At 37.6% G+C, this 22389-nt stretch overlaps 3 protein-coding genes across 11 annotated transcripts in view; 1 reads left to right on the top strand and 2 right to left on the bottom strand.

Annotated features, from left to right (window-relative positions):
• apba2b (amyloid beta (A4) precursor protein-binding, family A, member 2b) overlaps positions 1–6337 on the top strand; it is a 53487-nt gene extending 47150 nt beyond the window's left edge. For all 6 annotated transcript variants that reach the window (XM_020713654.3, XM_011489564.4, XM_078944442.1 and 3 more), the window contains 5 exons: positions 712–891; positions 3112–3324; positions 3438–3557; positions 3707–3847; positions 5149–6337. In XM_020713654.3, coding sequence (XP_020569313.1) covers positions 712–891; positions 3112–3324; positions 3438–3557; positions 3707–3847; positions 5149–5220 — 726 coding nt within the window. In that variant the 3' untranslated portion in view covers positions 5221–6337. The remainder of the gene's footprint in view (positions 1–711; positions 892–3111; positions 3325–3437; positions 3558–3706; positions 3848–5148) is intronic.
• Positions 6338–7506: 1169 nt separating this feature from the next.
• Positions 7507–11326, bottom strand: sord (sorbitol dehydrogenase). Its single transcript, XM_004067027.4, has 9 exons — positions 11142–11326; positions 11004–11037; positions 10439–10603; positions 10034–10193; positions 9391–9509; positions 9211–9276; positions 8682–8860; positions 8103–8224; positions 7507–7972 (listed from the first exon to the last, which is right to left on the bottom strand). The coding sequence occupies exons 1-9, from the start codon at positions 11193–11195 to the stop codon at positions 7807–7809; spliced, it is 1065 nt and encodes a 354-aa protein (XP_004067075.1). The 5' UTR covers positions 11196–11326; the 3' UTR covers positions 7507–7806.
• Positions 11327–11852: 526 nt separating this feature from the next.
• Positions 11853–14838, bottom strand: terb2 (telomere repeat binding bouquet formation protein 2). 4 transcript variants are annotated; one of them, XM_020713639.3, is made up of 8 exons: positions 14639–14838; positions 14107–14188; positions 13880–14019; positions 13454–13515; positions 13304–13365; positions 13153–13229; positions 12655–12746; positions 12131–12254 (listed from the first exon to the last, which is right to left on the bottom strand). In XM_020713639.3, the coding sequence occupies exons 1-8, from the start codon at positions 14700–14702 to the stop codon at positions 12210–12212; spliced, it is 624 nt and encodes a 207-aa protein (XP_020569298.1). In that variant the 5' UTR covers positions 14703–14838; the 3' UTR covers positions 12131–12209. The 4 variants fall into 4 exon arrangements, 2 of the variants coding, with proteins under 2 accessions (XP_011489204.2, XP_020569298.1); XM_011490902.4 differs by lacking the exon at positions 12655–12746 and having other exon boundaries at positions 11853–12254; positions 14639–14836; XR_013654854.1 differs by lacking the exon at positions 12655–12746 and having other exon boundaries at positions 13312–13365; positions 14639–14836.
• Positions 14839–22389: the final 7551 nt, after the last annotated feature.

The following is a 22389-nucleotide window of genomic DNA, read 5'->3' as shown; positions in this document are numbered from 1 at the left end:
TTTTCATTTTTATTTTCTTATTTATTTATTTTAACTCTGTGGAGCCGCTGCTTGCTTTGCTGAGGCAGATACGGAAAGACTTGGCAACGACAACAATGTAACTCAGAAGAGCCAGCAGCTCATTTCTTGTGCCAAATGCTATGAAGGCTGGGATCCAATCTGTCCCCTCTTCATCTTCTGTTGCTGCCAGGGCTTAAAGGCCGGCCGGAGTTTTAATGGAACCATTCAGCTGCTCATGTGTCAACTTCTAATCCATTTTTGTTATTTTGAAGTCTCGCTGCATGCATTGAGTGTTTCTGTCTTCAGACTTTTTATTGTGCAGTCCTAATTAACGATTGCTTTGCCATTTTTTCCCTATTTCTGGAGCAGGTGTTGAAAATTAGAAAGTTACTTTAGAAAAACAGAAAATTTGCTTAATTTGATTTTTTTTTCTCAGGAAGAAATAATAATTCAATTTTTCTTTATTTGGTAAATCTGTAAAGATCCATCAGGCAGAAAACTCAGGAAAAACTACAATTTTCTCTTTTTACATTTCCTTCCAGCTAAGATATAAGTATTACATCTCTTTGCAAAAAGAAGGTATTTGATAATACAAAGTAATATACATGTAATATATTGTTATTCTGCTAAAGTGTTGAACACATGAGACAGTCTAAAGAAAACATGACATCCTGTCAAAGAAAAACTTGCTGCTTGACTTTTTGTTTTTAGGCCCAGCTCATTGCTCAGTCCATAGGTCAGGCCTTCAGCGTGGCCTACCAGGAGTTCCTCAGAGCCAATGGAATTAACCCAGAGGACCTGAGTCAGAAGGAGTACAGTGACATCATCAACACCCAGGAAATGTACAATGATGACCTCATTCATTTCTCCAACTCTGAAAACTGCAAAGAGGTTGGTATATATAATGCCAGACAGAACAAATATGTACGCCTTTTTCACTGCAGATGTTCCTTTCTGTCTCTGCAGGAAATGTTTAAAAAAGAGAGAAGCACTTAGACGCTGCAGGGCAGTGAGGAAGCCACACATATAATGGCTTTAAACTAATTTAAGTAATTAAAAAGTCAGATAGAATACGTAAATTTGCTCTGAGCATGTCCACTTCCTTTTATTTTCTCTTTTATTACCACTGGGCTTGAAAAATACAAATAGGAGCGAGATGGAGTTGGAAAGAAATTCAACACAAAAATACAATTAAATCTGTAAAAAAGGAGACTGTCACAATAAGCTATGTAAAATTATAATTTAGTTTTAACCAAAAAAAAATAATGTTTACAACCATTTCACAATCAGTATTCTGCAGGGTCTCAGCCTTTGTATTTTCAATCAATGCAAATTTATTTTATTTTCAGCTCTTTTAATAATGAGACTTCCTATTGAAGTGACATTTCCTTTCTATTATAGCTTTCCTTCTTGGCCGTCGGTTTTGATTTTATAAAAAGATTTTGGTCTAATTAAGCAGCTTATGCATATTTTGTATAATTTATACGCAATTTTTATGTAACTCTTACGCAATTGTGCGTGATTTTTGCAAGATGCATTCGAAAATTTGTGGCTTTCCGCGTATGTCTAACCATCTTACTACACATACATACCACAGATGTATAACTTTTAAATGCTGTATACGACGCAAATATGTTAAAATTACCTAATTGAGGCATGAATTTTGGGCCATATTTGGCTTTTACGTTGGGTTACGTGTTCTTTGCGTGGGTTATGTCTGTGATTTTAACGTGGTTCATTCATGATACATCTGCGAATAGCTTACTTAAAAACCACAACTTTTCTCATTTTTCCACATATATTTACATATGAGCAATTATGCATCCGTGCAATATGCGTAGAAGTGCGTAGTGGCTGTGGGACACTGCCTGAATTGGCCACTTCAAAGCAAAGTTTAAATTAAAGGGAAACAAAAAAGCCACTAAATGAGACACCGCCACAACAAGTGCAACCACAATTAGGGCAAGGATGATGTGACAAAACCCTCACAGGAAGCACAAATCAAAGCTCCATAAAAGGAACTATCCACAACAAAAATCTTCAGTAATGTTATTTCTTCTAATTTAATTCATTTCAACTAGTTACTGCACAAGCTAAAAAATTCTAAATTATAATAATTTACACTGGACAGGAGAATATCATTTGGGATTATTTCAATTTGTGGCCTTTTTTCAGCACTTTTTAAAAGAAATGGTGGTGTGTTACTAGTGTTAAACCTTAAATGAATCAGAAATAAAGCTAGAAAATCAATTGTGATTATGCTTAATGTTATTAGAGACATGTCTATTTTTCTCCCTGGAGCTGCAAGCTTAAAATACGGTGAATCTAGTTGCAGATGTGGCTACAACATCCTATATCCTGGAAGGTCTGTGTTTTATTTTCACCTTACTTCAGGCATACAGCTTAAAAATGGATGTACATTTTTAACATCCATGTAGGAGAAGGTGAGTCACTAAAAGCTTTTTTTCCAATTGAATAGCAAATTCTCTTTGCATGTTTATATTTAAATTTTTATGACTTTAAATTGTTGATTCTACAAGTTATTATTACTTATTAAACACCTTGAGTAAAATGGTTTTCAAATGTGCTCATGTCACTATATTCTTGTACAAGTTTGTAATTTTACTTTTTGTCAATTGTAAATTGTTGTTTGAATGCATGTTTTGCATTCATAGATAAATCCAGTGATGGTTACTTTCAGAGTAACAGAAACAACTTCAGCAAGTTTAGAAGATGAATTTGCCTTTGTTCATTAATGTAACATTTCTATAAATCCAGCGATTCACAGATACTGCAGCTGATTGATTTGCAGTTTTATACACCCTCAGACATTAATCCTTCCCTGTATGCTCTGCATTTCTAAATCTCTGACCAATGATAGATTGTTAAGCCTCGTGATTCCAGCTCTGCCCTGCAGTTATGTCATAGATTCCTGCTCCGATTTTGGAAATAAGCTGCAGGAACAATCATTTTTAAATTTAGAGTTTATATGTTATAAAAATGTGAGTTGCACATTGTTGTCCTACAGGTTTAAGTAATATTTCTGGTCTGAGCTGTAGCAGGGGACTCTATCTTCAAAATAAAAGTAAGCATCCAGCTGTTTGTCCCCAGTTGCAGCTAGAGAAGAGCAAAGGCGAGATCCTGGGGGTGGTGATCGTGGAGTCCGGCTGGGGCTCCATTCTGCCCACGGTCATCTTGGCCAACATGATGAACGGAGCGCCGGCTGCTCGCTCTGGCAAGCTCAGCATCGGAGACCAGATCATGTCCATCAACAACACCAGCCTCGTGGGGCTGCCACTCGCCACCTGTCAGGGAATCATTAAGGTGCAGAGAGAGAGAGGATGTGCAGTGTGCCTGCAGAGGGCTTTGAAGATTGTCTTCAGCAACATTTTCCGGTGAATTCCTGACATAGGTTGATGATGTGTGTCTCTTTAAAGGGCTTAAAGAACCAGGTGCAGGTAAAAATGAACATTGTCAGCTGTCCCCCTGTGACCACCGTCCTTATCAAGAGACCGGATCTGAAATATCAGCTGGGTTTCAGCGTCCAGAATGGCATTGTGAGGATATTTCACCTTTTAAAAATCTGCATTGAGCCAGACTTTCTGTCATTAACACCAGGAGTGTTTTTACCCCACTGACTGGTATTCAAGTGGATTCAGTTCCTACAGAATGACACAAGAACATTTTCTTTAAATTTCTTGAGCAGATATGCAGTTTGATGCGTGGAGGCATTGCAGAGCGAGGGGGGGTCCGCGTGGGTCACAGGATTATCGAGATCAACGGCCAGAGCGTGGTGGCCACAGCACACGAGAAGATTGTTCAGGCCCTCTCAAACTCCGTTGGCGAGGTTAGAGCGATCCTCACAAACCAAAATCCTCTTCCATTGGAAATTGGTTGTGTTGGAATTTCCTCATTACTTTCATGTTGTAAAGCTATCCAAATTCATAATTCCAAAATCCTGTGCCCTGGAAATTTCTCCAAAGTTTCTGCAAAAAAACAGTGTGTATTGATGCTCACTAAACTGGCAAATATGGACCACAGTGCATTGTGTTTGAGTGATTTTTCATTTAAAAAAATATTTTTTACAATTTTTTTATATCCATTATTTTTGTAAAGTTTTGATCATTAGAATTTATCATTAATAGTCCTTGTAAAATATTCATGTTTATTAGGTTTTTACTTTGGCAAATGGGTGATGTCGTATTTGCAATTTAAGAAATAAAAGAAGTTGTGAGCATGTGTTCAAGTTACGTTCAAATCCAGGGCACTATATAGTGTTTTAGTGGTTAGGGAGTAGTGAGGGCATTCAGACGTAGCCTAAGTGTTGGTATCCACACAAAAGCAGGAGGTATGCTAACCCCTGTTAAGCAGCTGATATGACTGTAATGACCCTTTAAAAAACGGTGCTAGGAAAATAAATCTAATTAAAGATTCATAGAATGGTATTGTAACTTTAATTTCAAATCAACCAATGAATTGGTTTAACAAATCACTGACAGAATAATCCATACATTTGGCATACCTACTTGTATTTTCTCTAATAAAAAGTAAAAAAAAAAGAAAAAAAAAATAATTCTTCTGGGACATTTTTCAGTAAAAATACTTGAATGTTTTCATCATCCACTATTTATCCAAAGAAAAAAAAAACCTAGAGACTGATTGTTCTGATCTGCACATTAGTGTAAACATCCAGAACCCAGCAGATGGAGTCACTGCTTCCACAGCTGGTTGGTGTCGATTTATCATGCAGCCTAACGATTAAACAGTAGCAGGTATGCTGGCTGGACTGGAAGGAGGTAAACTCACTCCTGCCCTGGAGCAAAAGAAGAAAATCCTGCATGCGTAGAAAGAGGATTAAGATTAAGATCAATTTGCAGTTTTTTTTATGTTTGGAAAAATTGAATGCAAATGTTCTATAAGGACTGAAAAGTGCAGTACGGGGTTACTTGTAAACACTTTCCGCACTGTTTAATTCTGATTTTTTTTTTCATTAAAAATGTTCAAATTCACATTAAAAAGGCAATAAATACCATCAGAATGTTTAGGTTTACATGATTAAAACCTGAAATTCCAGGACTTCTCTGTAGGATTTGAGACCGTCTTCCCCGTCTGCTTCAACAAAACTGTAATCTTTTTGTCTTCTTCCAGATCCACATGAAGACGATGCCGGCAGCCATGTTCAGGCTTTTAACAGGACAGGAAACACCCATATACATATAGATGAAGATAAACAACAGCCTGTAAGCATCCGGATTCTCATCTTTCCGTGCAAAACCACACGCAGAGTGTCCACTGGCGGGAGGATTACTCCTCTCTGACCATTCGAATCTCTGTTTCTAATTTCTTTGAGCTGATGACTTTCATTTTTAATCATCACCCCCTTTTTACCCCAACCCCCCTGACATGCAAAGGCCATTTTAATGACAAAACTCGCTTAATCCATCAGAGCTGAAGAGGCAGCGCGTGACAAAATGATGGTTGTCCTGTCTGTACTTTTTTTTTTTTTGTCTTTTGAGTAACGTTTTCGGAATTTTCGTGATGCAATATTTGATTTTGACATTTGCCTTTATTTATTTCCCATGTAAATACACATTTAACTAACACTGGGGAGCGTGGAACGGCTGCGTTTGTAAATAATTCTTGAAGTTGCAGGCAGACAAAGCTCTGTCGTCAGGCGTGAAAACGACTTGCGTCTTTGAATGTGCTGAGCTGTCGTGTTCATCCAACCGACACCCACAGAGGGGGATTATGGGAGAAACGCCATATCCGTTTTTGAGTTACCACATTTTAAGGCAATACACAACTGCGACCTCTGAGCGGCGAGTCTTTTCTAAATCTCATGTACAAAAATGCCGCTCGCCCATATAGCAGCAGTGAACATGGCAGTAGTTATGCTTTTGATATCAGGTCACATGGATGCCGTTTCTCTCGTGTGCTTACCCTCCACATCCATCTTTATTGTTCTGACTGATTCTCTCTTGGAGACTGGACTGTGAATGTAACCGTGTTGTGTATGAACTGTCTCATTTCCACGAGCAGTATTAAAATGTCTGTGCATAAAAGAGAACCTCGACTAGTATTGTGCTAATGATGAGAAACCAGAACACACAGGTTTAACCACCGCTATCATTCCACTGGACACCGGCCCGCCAACAGAGAGCGCTGCGAATCACACACACTGTGACAGAGATGATAAAAAAAAAAAAAGCCTTACCCCAGAGTGACGCTTTCACACCTCACTGTAGTACTTCTAACCGTATGAACATTATCTGTGTGCATGCCTCGTAATCTAGTATCATGTCATTGTGGCAAGATAATAAACGCTCAGTTGAACCTGTCTGGAGGTTTTTTGTTTTTTTTATAAAGTTCTTGTTTCAGTTCTATCAGAAGATGAACAGTGAGACAAAAAGCCAAACCAACTCGTCTATAACAGGAGGGGAATGGAAACCTGATGTGGGATATTCCTTAAATTAAAGCCCCAAAACAATCAAGAAAAGAAGTACATATAATGTTCTGTGAAGTAAAGCTGATTTCCAGTCAGAATTCCTTTATCTAGAGAACCATTATTCATCTCTTTTCTTAGGTTTATGTCTGGCTGATAGCGGCTGGGAGCTCAGCTGACCCACTGGAGGTATTTTCTGCTTGAATGAACAAAATATATGACACTGCTGTTCAGCTGAAACGCTGCATAAGGCACATTCATAATGTTTTTAGGGCTATGACAAAACTGCAGCATCAAGATAAATGTTTGCTCTATTTTTCAAATGAAAATTTAAAAAAACAACCACGTTCAGGAAAAGTTTTTTAAAGCTCTGGCTTTGATAAGTGTTTAGCCTCATTACAAAAAAACTTTTTGGTTTAGTCTTAAATACAACCGTAACCCTTGTGCTATCCTAGGCACTTTAACATTGGGAGTTGGGTCATCTAGACCCACTAGACAGTGCTCTGAACCTTTTTTCTTCAATGATTTGTGAACCTCACTGGTGTCCATGGATTACATGAAATCTTTCCACCTTTATCCACCTTTGTCATGGTAGGGAGAACACGTCAATGTGAGGGTGGGGTCATCTAAGATAGCACAAGGGATAAACATGACTAAAAGTATGTTTTTGAAGACGTTTATTTTGATCAGACAAAATGGTTAGGATTCAATTCAGTTTTTTTTATATATAACCCAATATTACAACACAGTTGTCTCAACAGTAATAGAATTCGTAAATCGTAATAGAATTTCATTAAATGTTTGCTCATTCACAAGTTTAAAAGGTATGAACCAACTAATTGTTTGTTGTGATTGAAATCTGACCCTAAAAACAAAAACAAAAATTACAGTAAATGTAAAGAGAGTTCAAGGATAATCACTGTGTTCCCATATGAATGGATTTTAGAAACATCTTTCCTGTCACAGCTGTTCACCCAGAATTCTTCTCTGAGCCTCCGGCTCTCTCTAGTGGTAAAGGGCGTGCAATGCAGGTTCTTTAGGTGAAGAAATGACATGTTTTGCAATTTCTCTTGCTGGAAAAAGATTTATTTTGAAAAATTAATAACAGTCATTAAATCATGCTTGTATGAAAAAGTAATGAATATTGCAGAAAATAATGTATTTTCAAATCTTGGTCAGTAATAAAACAGTTGGGGGATTCACCCACAGCTGATCGTGTCAAAGCAGCAGATCTGGTATCACAGCAACGCGGGTTCATCACCTTGAACTTGTTCTGTTGTCTAACTGAGGTCGGAGTACAGCTTGCTCTCGTCATCCGGAGCCACTTCCAGCTGGTTTGGTTTGTGTCGCTGCAGAGTGTGGGCTCAGGGGTTTGAGTCGTTTTTGTCACATTTTAACATGACCTTTATCCCGAGCCCTTGACGGGTGGTCTCGAAGGCCTGGACTGCCTGCTCCAGAGGGAAGCGATGGGTCACGAGGGGCTTCACGTTCACTTTACCTGAAGCCAGCATGGCGATGGCCATAGGCCAGCTGCAAACAAAGCAATAAGACAAAAGTTTTGTCTTTAAAAGTAATTTTTTTATTTTATTTCCGAACTTGTCGGCTTTTGCACACACTTTTATTCTGACGCAACCTGAAAAAAGAAGGTATGTTTCCTCACGTGTTGCAGTAGCGGAAGACCCCTCTGATGTCCACCTCCCTCACGGCCGCATTTATCAGAGGAACAGTTGCCATCTCGGCCCCAAGACCCACCAACACCACCACACCTCCAGATCGGGTTCCCTAATTTAAAATAGAATAAATAAATCAACAAAAGTTCTATCATATTGGATAAATTTTACTATTTAAAATGAGGAAATGCAGAAACAAACAATGATGACTTTTTTTTCTTTTTACCTTTGGATGTATCAGAAAGAATTAATGTATTCTACTATGTTAATACCTCCATGTTTTAGTTGATATTACGTGTGGCAGATGATATAATTGGTGAAATTTTTAATATGTAATGTATAATTTTAAGCCCAAATTAATCCAATACTACAAAAGGAACAAAAATTAACTATTAACAAACAGTAAAGTTGTTCAATATCAAAACACTCCAGGTCAGTAAGATTTGAATACAAGACTACTTGAATAACGGATCTAACAGCATCTTCTTTTTTTTACATTTAGACCTCTAAAGGCAGTAAAGATTCTTTTCACGGGTCTCCACAAAAAGAAGATCCTTCTGAAAACATACATAGATGGCAGTTTGGAGGCAGCTCTCAGCACCAGTGCATTCGATGGTGATTTGAGGCTGAACTCCCAGCAGGTCCTCCACTTTTTTGGCCAGCTGCTGGGGGCTATCGCTTTTGCTGACCGTCACCTGGAAGTCTGCACCCAGTTCTTTGGCCTTGGCCAGGCGGTCCGGGAATAAATCTGAACACACAAAGAGAGGCTTGTTACAGGTGACAGTAACTGAATGCAGGTATGTTTAAACATTTTGTTAGAATGTTTTTTCTAATGTCACTGTCAGAGGCCTGAAGATTTAACACTGAAACATTAAACATTAACATTCCTGATGGGGTTAACAATTACCTGGAGTGGCTTAGCAGCTCTTCCCACTTAAATGAAGAACTCAAAATATAACATGTTTTGTTGATAGAAAACGTTTGGGGTGATAATTAATCAAATACATTTAATCACTTTGACTTCCAATTCATTGACACCATTTCAATTTTTAAACTGTTGTCAATTTTCCAGATTTCAATTTAAAAAGTTTTTGTTACCAGTGATGACGACTTGAGAAGCTCCCATTGCCTTTGCCACAAGTAAGCAGACCAGCCCAATGGGCCCTATGTGGCAGACATGGAGAGATGGCTTCAGGCATCAGTTTATAATATTCTGTGGGATTCAGCTGACTGATCATCACTGGCTTAGACAGTGATACTAATCTGAGTTCAGTTTACCTGCACCGCAGATGAGCACGGAGCTCCCGATGGTCACTCCCGCCCGGCGGCACGCATGGATCCCCACAGAGAGAGGCTCAATGAGGGCCCCCTCCTCAAAGGTGACATTATCAGGCAATCTGGACAGAAATAGTGTCAGACAAAAACCTGCTTGTTAAGCAAGAGGCATTTATGGCATCATGTCCTTGGTGTGAAGTAATGAAGTTAGGGCTGTACGGTATGAGGAAAACTCACGATATGCGATATTAGTGATCAATATTGCGAAGACAATATAACTTGCGATAAATTAACAAATAGCAAAAACATTTCCATATCACTGCAAAGGTTTCATTTAAATAAAAGTCCAAATTCTCCAAATGACCCTCCTCTAATTAGGAGGGCAACATCTAACAGAAAAGCTCCATCCGATTGGTCAACAACATGAAGGGCTTCATCTGATTGCTCAAATGCTTACAGGGATTTATTTAATTTATTAAATAGTTCAAGTTGCCATGGAGATTGTTTCAGCACATTTAAGGTTTACCATTTATTGCGATTTTTGCTGACTATTTGCGATATGGATATTGCACAGCTTGAAGTCGTGATAGCGATAAATTTGCGATAAATAGTGCAGGCCTAAATGCAATGTTGAAAAGACTGTTACTTGTAGCAGAAGTTGGCACTGTGCGTGTAGTATTGGCACAGGTTTCCGTCATCTGGAGGTGTGGCACAGAAGAAGATGGTGGGGGACAAGTTATATCGTCCACTTTTGAAAAACTCGTCCATCTCGCGGGGTACGCCAGGTTCAATAGCCACTCTGTCCCCTAAGAAAAATCAAGAAGACTGTGCAAAAACTGACTCCTTTGTAGTATGAACTGATGATAGCATTGTAAAAAGATAAGGCTAAAGGTAGACACTTTGTTTGAGTCCTTTATGGGGCGGTAAATAATACAAAACAGATAAACATATCTAAATAATCTGTGAAACCCTATAGACCAGGTGCAGATATCATATCTGATAAGCTTTTTCTAAATGGGGAAAAAAATCAGACCAAACAGGCTGCACTCACCAACTTTAAGGTGCTTGACTTGGGAGCCAATTTTCACCACTGTTCCTGCAGCCTCGTGTCCCAGGACCATTGGCTTTGTGAGCACAAAGTCCCCAATTCGGCCATGTTGCCAGTAATGCACGTCTGATCCACAAATTCCAACAGAGTGCATCTGCAGCAAAACATCTACATGCAAGACATGACAGTCAGTCTTGTTCTTTTTCATGTTAGGATCATTTTACAAACGGAAGTCATCACAATTATTTTAAGGATTTTTCAACTGATCTGAAGTTGAGAAGAAAGAAGCAAATCTAAAGCTTGTCTATTGTAAATTTTCCGTTAAAAAATATGTCACACGCATAAAAATAACAAAATAAAAAAAGGATTTAATTTCCAGTGGACGAATTTGATCTTTTGAAACCAAACTTTCTTGTCTTTTTTACTGCATTTGCTACAGTGAGAGTAAAGGAAGCCCTGCGGAGGCTTGGACTCTGAACTGATCAATGAGGTGCTCTGAATGCTCCATGCTTACAACACAATTCTACATGCAGCCCCATCCCCCCTCCCAAAAAAAGACTTTCTTTACCATTCGGTCCTGGCTCCGGCACGGGGCGGTTTTCCTGCAAACAATAAACGTTTCAGAAGAAAACAAAGCCATTCAGTGCGTGCCAACTGAACTGCAAGCCGAACGCGAAAGTTGTCATAAGAATGTGGGGTTTCGTACAAGCCTGAGGTCTCCCTTAGAGTGTAGGACCACGGACAGATTCTCCTGAGCCATGACGGAAGCCTAACGCGGACAAAATAAAGTCGTCGAGCGTGGATCTTTCAGGGCAGAGTCTTAGAGCTCGTCAGACGCTGTCAGTGTCAAAACACATACACGACCCTCACGTAAGAACAGTCTCGGAGGGCGGGGCTGCTCTCACAACAGAGCAGTTGATTGGTCAGCTAGAAGCGGAAGAGTCCATTTAAGAGGGGTGAGCGCGAATCCATTGATGTCTGAAAACCGCTTTGGAAATTCCTTTAGTCCGCTTTTTTTTATTTAGTAAAAGTACCAGTCGTTATAAAAAAATGAACATTTTGAGGTGTTAATTTTAACTCACTAGAAAGCTAACTAAAATCGAACATTTTTAACAATTTTAACTGGCTTTTGGGCAGAGCCAATGACTGACAAACAGACAGAACCAGGATGTAAACCTATTAAGACAAATAATCATTCTTCTGCATAGTTTTTAAAATGACATGTTTCCATTTCTTTTCAGTACAAATCATACAGAAGAGACAAGTGATATTTAAACTGAGAAACTGGTTTATTGCATCAGCTCTTTGGGATTCTGGTAGAAACTGGCCTAACAAATGATAACAATGATGGCTGGTTTAATCAAATCAAACAAAGAAGAAACAAGTAAAGAGACTCAAAATAACAACTCAGAAGGTATCTGGTCTAACAAAAACTTTATTTCTCGATAGTTGATCTTAAATAATCTTAAACAGCAGAGGTTGATCTTATTTCACTTAGAAACAGGAAGAAAAACTGGTTTCTTGCAAATCAACCAATCAAATGCTTTTGTAAAACCAAATGTAGGCATTCCAAAAGGCCCAGCTTGGCAACAATGGACCTTAACATAAATGTTTAATAACCACTGCTATAAACACTGTACTGTGACAAAATACAGCGTCCATCATTTTTAGATTGTGTCAAGTTTTTTGTCAGCCTTTCTTTTGGTTATGGGGGGGGTCAAACAGACGCAGGCTCCACAGTTCAAGCATGGGAAATGCTTTGGATAATAATCACTCAGTTCACCTGAATATTTCTGCAGGCTGTCCATGCTGATGTACCCTGATGGAACCAAACAAGAAACAAGCAAACCTCCATCAATTTTTTTGGGGAGTTTCATATGAATCAATAAATAACAATCAACAGGGACAATATTCAAATTTAGAATATAGACGTTCACTTTTTAAAAATAGGCTTATTATAAATTGATCTAACTTGATGAGCCATAAAAAAAAAAACTTTAAATCTGAAAAAGATTTTGCTTAACTGCTTCCAGATGAACTGAAATCTTGTTACTTTAACATATAAGTTGATAAGGAAAAATCTTTTTGTCTTTTAAAAAACAGATAAGTTGACCATTTTTATATGTTCTTTTGACCTATTTTAAATAAAGATAAACACTTTTAGTATCACTAAAGAATAAAAAGAATACCAAACCAAACCAACAAAGACTTATTCACACTTTTATCTGTAGTAAGATGAACAAAATGGCCTCAGTAAATGTGCTGTGAGACAACTGCTGTTCATCCAGAACGCTGCTGCTCGGCTCCTGACCTAAAGGAAGTGCAATCACAGGAGCAGGTGAAAAACATGACCTTTGAAAACGAGTGTATTTGTGACATAGAAAATACGCTGGGAAGGTCACAAGCTAACTACTCCGCTCCATTCTGATGTTTGTCATGCATGTCTTCGTATGTACGTCTGATGGTGTTGGGGCTGTAAGCTAGCAGAAGAGAGTGTACATATATGCATATGTGTCTCAGTTATGGATGATGGGGGGGGGCTCTGCACCAACAGTCCCACCAACAATCTATAATAAACTACAGTCACTCTGCAAAAACCTTGTTCTAGAAATCAAGAGTTAAAAAAAAATGGCATAACCATAACTAGACAACTGGGAAGGCTTTTACAACAGGACAAAAGATGACCAGAGTGCAGCTTTGATGTGCAAATAATTTACCTGTGAGAGTACCGTTTGCTTTGTTTCTTAGGTGATTTTCCTTTTCAGGAGATGAATCTTCATCAGATGGTTCACAGCTGTTCACAAAGACTGGATTAAAAAAGTGCAAATTCCACTTCAGTTCCAAAGACTCACAGTGAAGTCAACACACTTGCTTACGCTGAGCTCTTCTCCGCTCTCCTCATCCAGGCATTTACTACTCACTGAATTTTCCTGCAAAAAAACATTGTCAGTTTGGATATTTAACTATTACCCTACATAATCCACCTGTCCTAAATGTTATCCTAAATGGTACAATTACCTGTGTAACTGATGGATCACTTTCACCCTCCCAAATCAATCTTCCAACCGCCTTTCTCATCTCTTTAACAATAGAAATACACTAAGTTAGTTACAACTAAAAGAATAGCTAAAGCCTGGAGGAACCTTTTTGGGGGAGGGGGGTTGAACTAAAGACAGAAAACTTGATACACTTAAAAGACAACAAGAACTAAAAATATCCTGTAGGTACCAGAAGCAAATCTAGGACATCTGCAATGGCTTCAATTTTTCTGAATGTTTTTTTCCCTGACATGAAGCAACAGCTTTTCCACAGATGAGCACTGATGGCAATAATGATCTTCATAGACAAGCTGTGTGAAAGTGTTCTTTCTTCATATAGTTATAGTAAGTATATACCATATACTTGTGTCTTACAGTGAATCAATAAACGTGTTGTAATCCTCACCGTTCTGCACTGGGACTGGGGGTAGCACATAATGACCAATGCATACGGATTTCACACTCTGCCTTTTTTCACAGGTCAATAGGAACAAGCTGTGAAAAACTGTCACTTTGTCCCAGAGGAAATCTTTGCTCTCAAATATCCTTAAAAAAAGAAATAAAAATGTGAAATGGTTTTTCCATTTGTTTGTATCCCTTCTTTATTTTTTCTTATTCTAGCATTCGTCTCACCTTAAAGTGTCAGAGGATGTTGCATCCTCACTAAAGATGAAATCGGCTTTTCTCCAGCCTGTGATGGTCCCACCTTCTTGTACTACCAGAGAAGTATCATCAAAACAAGCAACCAGCAAAGCAGATCTAAGAAGTGTGTGTTATTCTACATGTCCTTTGGAGACTCAAAGTTTAACCTTTTCCAAGACATCACAATGAATGGAAATTTACCACATTTTACCTTGATTTTTCCTATATATAGTACTCCTATGGTCACACACAAATATGTGGGTTCAGGTGCATCTAAAATATGCAGGATCGAATTTCTACACTAGACATTTAGTTTAATGTGTAGTTATTTACTTAAAATAAAAATCACATTTTCTATATAACTTTCTATACTTTTGTGCTACATGTGAAAACAAAAATTTTTACTTTTATTTTTGGTATTTTTGAGGAGCTATATTTACAATAGATTATTACTTTACAATAACACAATAATACATACACAATTTTATCTGTGTTTTGAAGCCGTTGGAAAGAGATTTCTTACCCCAAAACTTGAGGTGTGCCTCATTCACACTTTTGGAAAACCAGGCCGTCCTACACTGAAACATAACTTTGATAGGAAAGTCCCAAATATGTTTGCTAGTTTAAAATTACATATATTTTGAGCTGTTTTTCCCGCCAATTTTGCCGGAAGTGTTGGAATGGGCATGCGTAAAGACTGTCTGAGCAGGTGTTAGTCCTTAAAATGCGCCCTGCCTCCGAGTGCATCCCGCTTACGTAATCGCTCTGCTAGAAGAGAAATAGCGCCCCTCCCCTCTTGTTTTTCAGCGTGACTATGAGGCTTTAACATAAGGTCACGCTTGGCTGTGTCTTTATTTGATTTTTGCTATTACAATCTTTCATATTTTACACTAAAATTGTGTGGGTTTTTTATTTATTTTTTTTAATGTTTTTCGTGTTTTGTTTTTGTACTGTTTTGTTTTCAAGCTTATTTGGTACAGTCTCACTTGTCGGTTTCATTTGCTAATTATCCACAGCTGTTCGTTTCAGTTAATCATCCTCAGTTAATTGAGTGTTTTGTTTTCAACTCATTTTGGTCAAATCCTCTGCCATGCTTTGTCTTTTTAAAGCATTTATTTTCTCGCACCAACGTTGTCTCCTGCATTTTGGGTCCTACGGTTTAATTGATTTCTGACACACTTCTATTACACCTGTCACCAGATGTCAGTAAAATCACTGTGTTTTAGCCTGTTTGAAAACACATTACACAACCACAGAGCTATGCTTCTGTTCTAGTTTAAAGTATGGTTACTCCTAAATTGCTTTACTGAATGTTCAATAGGACTAGGTGACCATTTATTAATTTTGATTATACTAATATAATGGTTTCGGTCTTAGTCTGGTAAAAATTAATTAAACGTTCGAATCCATCCACGTTTTAAATCCTTCCGACAGTTTGTCTGTTTTGAATCACAGCCCATGCCGACTTTAAACAAAAGGTAAATTTAACTCCAACAAAGCAGTGGTAAGAAAAAACAGTTTCTAAATATAAATCCTGGTATATATGAAAACTTGTTAAAAGAAAAAAAAAAGACCCAACAAAGAACCCTGAGAGAGGTAATCTAGAGTACCGGTATTCAGGAAGGATCTGGGGTTTGTGACTGTTTCAGATGACAGACATGGAAAATACTGTGGTTTTGCACATTTTACTTCGTTTTGATAGACAACAGTCTTTCATGATTCCCAGAGAGACATGGAGCTTGTTTTTAGCGCAGATGAAACTAAACATAGATTTGTCAATTCACAGTTCAGTTGCACCTATTTGATATTGGAACAGTAGAATCCAGCATATTCCTATGTGGCATCTTTAGAAGCTCAACAAATACCTTATAGCACCATTCCGACAGAGTAGAAAGGAGTCCCTGAAAAAATAAAAAACTCTGACAGGTGTCTGTGGTCTCATAGCAAGCGACAACTCTGCATCTGAGCACAAAGTTTAAGAGGAGAAGAAAGCAGAGTTACACTTACCATAAATAGTCTAAAATTTCTATGACATTTCAGAATCAGGTTTATTTTCAAATGCACAGCATACACTGACACACAAAATTTCTTTCCAGTACAACTCGAACAAGGTCAGACATACAACAGAAATACATACATACAGTTCAAAGTTGAGTAAGGCGCAGCCATGTTAGACGCACCTTACTCAGCATGGGTGTAGATGGATTACAACAGTGGGGGGCATCAGTGACAAAAAAAAGTCACAATGTTTATCTACAATGTGTAGATACAAGAAAAAAACTGCACCATTTAAAACTGTAAACCCTCAAATGAACAAGATCCAGCATCTAGACACAACAACAGACTGCATTGGATCAAAAGGGTTCATTTGTTAAAAGTCCTGAACCAAGGATTTCGATTTGCAGCAAACATGAACAGTGACATCCCTTTAGAATAAAATCCGTATTAAGTGTTGGTAAATGGTTGAACTCAGTTCACAGAACAGGATTTCTTAGCTTAATTTCAATAATGAATGTTCAAAGCTGGAATAAGAGACTGAGTGAGGTTCTTTTTTTTTTGTTCATTAAAATTGGATTTTTCACACTTAAGCTACTCCTAGACCCCTGTCAGAAATCTGAGAAAGGTTCAAGAAAGGGTAGCCATAAATAGATAAGTTCAGAGAAAGCTAATGTAAAAAACTGTACTGCTGCATAGTTTTAAGTATGAAAGAAGCATTGTGACACAGCAAAAACTATTGGAGACTGATTTATCTGGCAATCATTGCAAGAAACAGAGAACCAAAACAGCTGCATGGGAACATGAAGAAAAACACATAAGCCAAGTTTTATAATGTACTAAACAACTATACACTGTGAGCAAGTATTTATTAATTATTTTTTTTACATCTATCTAAATTGCATCAAACTGTTAGCTGAAAACAACAAAACATCACTATTTATACAGTTTATATCAAATGACACACACACCTCTCCCACATGACAGTAACAAAACAATAAAATGGATGTGAAGCGTTTAAAGTAGAAACGTAAGGGAAGGACTACAAGCCCGCTAATAAACACACAGGTGAAAGGAATTTAAGGACAATGAAATGAAAATAAAATCCAACTCTGGACATTTAAAGAAGTCCCTGCCCAAAACTGTCTCGTCTCCTAGCGACCGGACATTTGCCTGGGCCAAATGAAGAACAAACCCCACAATTTTCTTTGGAATTCCTCAGAATAACTCGTAAAGATGAGAGAAATCCACCACAGACCACAATCTCAAAGCTTGAAATCAGACTACAGTCCAAAAAATCCAAAATAGTACACTTCTGTAATGAATTTTGAAACAATTCATAAAGTTCAAATAAAAAAATTCTATTCTATTCTGTTTAAACAGAGAACTAGACAAACTAGGACAGACTGAATGGACTAATCCACCTCAACCATGTGTAGACAAGACAAAACAAACCACAAAAAAGACTGATATTATTTAAACAAAGTGGTTTCAAAGCTCATCAGGTTCAGGGAAAAATGACCTAATTGCAGTTACATGGTTTTTCATTTTATTGAAGCTGTAACTGTCAGATTAAGAAAGAGACTTTGTTCATATCTGTGCCCGCCCAGAGGCCTGTTTTATAATCCAACAATTGTCCTGCTGCAAAAAATGTGGAAAAAATCCCTTTGTAATAATTGTCATTCTTCATTTTTGGGGTATTAGCTCTTTTACATTGTGGAGCCGGTTTAGCTCGTGCTGGTTTGTGGCGCCTGCCGTCCGTGAAACCAGGGTTCGACTCCGGGCTGCTCCCTGTTCCCTTCTCTACCTCTGCCGGTTCCAAGCCCGGTTTGAGAAGGTTGCGTCAGGAAGGGCATCCGGCGTAAAACATTGCCAAATCTACCATGCGACTCGTTCGCTGTGGCGACCCCTGATGGGAGAAGCCGAGAGTGGAAGAGCTCTTTTACATTGTGTTTAACAAACCTAATATCAGTATTCTACCTTTCTTTTTTATTATTATTTCTATTTTATTTTACAATTTTCTAAAGTTTATAAAAGGATAAAATGCATCTGACATAGTTTCAGTGCATTAAACATTGTTTCTTTCACTATAGTTCATGAAACTTGAAAGCTTCACTGTGCTCTCTTTCCCAGCTCTAACTACGAGTCACAGATTTCCTTTGTTAATCTAGAAAAGTAACTCAATCAAATGTATACAGTCGTCAACAAATGTGTGGCTGCTTTAGGTAAAACCACAGCTGAATTCTTCTATTATTTGTGATTTGCCATTTCTGTTTGACTGAAAAGTGCTCATTGGGATGTATATCTAAAGATTGTTGAGTATTGTAATTTATTACATTGTCATATGCCCCAATGTCTTTCACCGTTTATTTTGGCAGTGATGCAGTACTTAATATCACCACCAGATGGCGAGAATGCCGCATAATTACAAAGACACCGTTTGACCATAAGAATGAGTAAACATTAAAATGAAAAACTATGTATTCTTTTAAAATTTTGGTTCAAGTGGGTCTCTTTAAGTATCCACACAGATATTGGATTTTTGGGTGTAAGTAAGTGTGTAAATATTTGTAAGTATATATATATATATATATATATGTTTTAGTAGAGAGCTCCCTGAGCAGCCATCACTGTGTCCCTGGTTAATTGGACGGGCTGTGATTGGTCAGCTCACTGCCATGATTAAAAAGAGGTTGTAACTTTGTTTGAAACTGTACATAAATGTCTCTGGAATATTTTATATATTGTGTTGCTTGCACATCTACTCACTCCCAACTGACTGGTGGACAATATCCAAAGGAGCTATGATTGCCTTGACAACAGCAAAGCCACACCCAGTTTATTTAACCCACCTTCCCCTGTGGTTGGTTAAGAGCAGCCAAAAAACATGAAAATTATCAAAATCATTAGTCCTAAACGAAAAACCTATTCATGGTGTTTGTATGTGGATTAATTTCAGGACTCAACGGAAGGAATAAAAGGCCTTTTGAAGCCTTTATTAAACCTAATGCAAAAGTGTTTTTAAAAGTTGATATTTTGTTTTATCAAAAATTTATTTATTCATGTATCTTTATTTATTTAACAAAACCAGAAAATTTAAAATGCAACTTCAACTCTTTCCCAATTGTAATAAATAAACCATAATAAAGAAATAACAATGATTTTAAAAAAAATGTCAATTATGATATTTAACATTGCGTTTTAAAGCTTAAAGTTTAAAATTGACCTTCTTTAAAACATACACAGAATAAAAATAAAAATAATCTCAGGAAAAAAAAACACGTTGTAGACTGATAAAAATGTATTTGCAAACAAAATTAATCAGAAATAAGCCTGTATTGGGTGTGGAACTACCTTCAGATGCTATGTTTCCTTTGCATCTGGAAACGTTCTGCTAGAGTTTGTGGATTGTCCATCAAACCACTGTTTTGTGGTGGGTTTGCATGTAAAATAATGTCCAGAGATGATAAAGTTCATTATCTTTACTAACTGCTGCAAGCTTTGAAACACCAGCAGTTGTTTGTTCAGCAGAGCATTGCAATGCTTTATCTCTGAGATGGGCCACTAAAGGTTACAGAAAATAAATCTCTGCTGCAGTGATGTTGACAGGTTTGTTTACGGTCCACAACAGAGTGTCATTTTTTAACTCAGATCTATTTTAGCCCAGTGTTAAACGCATTCCTTATTATGCTCCTCTTTTTCCCTTGTCCTATTAAATCTCGCCAGCTGAGCCGACAACATCAAAGGGAGCATGCTTCAATTTGCAGGTGTTGAAGGATTAAGGCCACCGCAGGACGGGGTTTTTATCCTCAGCTTCATTTTTGATGCCGTCTCTTCCTGACACACTTTCCTCTTCAACCTGTAACGTGTATTATGAGCCTGGAGTGTAACTGGACAACTGTGGACACTCATCATTAAAATAATAATGAATGCAATTAGTTCAGTTCAAGGCCCCTCTCTATTCTGCATTGAAATGTAATAACAGAAGCTCCTGTCACCATAATTTTGTTTGATTGGTCATATTTAAGTTTTACTTGACCAGAAATAACTTGTAAGATGTCCTGACTGTTTTATAGAGGTACGGCTTCACATTCTGCCTAAACAGAGTAGGATGTTGCACAGCAGTGTCTACTCCACACAAATACTGAGCTTCAAATGTTCCTGGCCTCTTGGACCTGCAGTAGAAGTCTGACGCAGACTAAGACCAAAGCACTCCCTCAGAACATCTTCAAAGGATTGCAAATGAACACGGAGAGCTTTCATCTTTTCAAAGTTAAAGCCAGACTTAAAACTTTTTGTGTCTGAAATAACAGATGAAGAGTTGCTGTGGATATCAAAAATTGACATGGAGATCAAGCTTCATTTTATTTTTAAATCATACAGTGATGCATGATATGTTGAATGTCACAAGCAAACATTTGCCCCATCTCTGTAAACTCTGACTGAGCCGAGGGGACAAGAACACTTCAAACACTCCAGAGTTACCGTCGTACTGCTGGCTCCAGGCTCTGAACTGGCCTTTACCCCATGTTATGTCACTGGGGTCTGCTGGTGTGCTCCGAATGGACAGGAGGGCGCATTGTTCTCCAGACCGTTAAGAAACCACACAGACAACAGCTGAGCAGCACCTGACCGTATGGTGTGGGGCTCCTCGGGTTCACTTGAAGAGCTCTTACAGCTGCATGAGAGCGATGGTGCGGAAGACAATTAAAGCCAGTGCAAAATATGAAACTGCTGATGGAAATTAGTGGTGTGTTATGAGGTTAAATTTCATGTTGTGTCATCTTGGCATATTTTGTGTTTAATTAAACCATGTTTTATGTTTTCAGGTTTCATTTACTGTGCTGTACATTTCATGCATTTTGATTCATGTTGTGTGTTAGGATGTGTCATGCATTGTGTAATGTGGACATAAGTTGTGACAATCGTCACGTCATGTTTTTCTTTTGCTTACAATGAAGTTTATGTTATTATATGATGTTAAATATTGTACGGTAATCTTTTATGTTACCGTTTTACAATGTCATGTTTCATGTCATGGTACAGTTTATGTTGTGCGACACGGCACTATGTGTCACAATTTCTTGTGTTATGCTTTGCTACAAACTGAATGTTTTGATATTGTGTTGTATGTTTGTTTTTTTAAACGAAAATAGAATTCAGAAAGAATACAAAAAGTTTATATGCAAAAGAAAAATTTTGTTCTTAGAAAAATATCCAAATGTAGAGGTAGAAGTGGTGATGATATGAAAGGGAAAAAGTCAAAAATCTTAACAAAATGTTTATTTTTATTGAGAAATAAGTAATAGGTCTGGGACAAAAATAAGAATTTAATGAATCAAATTATAATCTAGGCAAAAAACAAATAGTTTAAAAAAATGAAAAGCAGTTTTTGTTAATCAGAGTTTAGAAGGGGATATAATTGCATATTTAGAGTAAAAGATAGATCTTAACAAAGGTCAGCTGTTTGTCAAAATTGCAAAGATTCTAAAAAAGTAGGGCACAGATAGTGACTCACTAATGACTGTTCTACTGCTGTGTTGAACCATGTGTGACTGTTATTTACCTTTTTGTAGTCCTGGCCAAAATGACTCATCTTTTGAATTTTGGATGATAGTTTCAACAAGCAAAAAAAGCCCCATTGGGGTAACACTATGCTGTGCACCAATCTTGTACATTATTGGATGATTGCTTCTCTTTTCTTTAACGCATACATTCAATAATATTTTGGAAATGTAAGAAATGTAATCCTCATTTGTTTTTTGCTTTGTTGAAAAGCCATTTTAATGGAAGTTTATAGATATGCTTTTTTAAATGCAACAAAATCACTTCCAAAACACCCTATCATAATCTCCATCAGTCAGGAGTTTTTAAGATGCTTCTGACCTAAAAATGTCACCAAATTCAAGCACTTCTTGGGTTCAGTAACACACAGAAAACCAACCAAATGTAACATTTACTGATGCAAGTGTTTGCAAAATATATTAAGAAATGCACTTAGCACATGAACTGCCCATCCATTAATTATGAATACCTGTTTCATCAAAGTAGCAGGTACACCCTGGACAGGTTCATCGCAGGGCCACACGGAGAGACAACACACACTCAGTCCTGTGTGCTTAAGAGTCACCAATCAACATGTGGTACATTGTTGGGTTAAAACTACCCAGCAACATCAGAATAACAACGTACGGAGAGAAAGACAACAGACCAAAGGCACCTTTTACGAGGAGAAAGGAACAGAAATAATACCCAGCAACAACCTCTCTCCGCTCTGGC

The sequence above is a fragment of the Oryzias latipes genome, chromosome 3 (genome assembly GCF_053564925.1).
Source record: "Oryzias latipes strain Hd-rR chromosome 3, Olatipes_Hd-rR_3.1".
Lineage (NCBI taxonomy): Eukaryota > Metazoa > Chordata > Actinopteri > Beloniformes > Adrianichthyidae > Oryzias > Oryzias latipes.
Note: the sequence above shows the minus strand (reverse complement) of the source record. Positions and strands in the feature narration are given on the sequence as shown.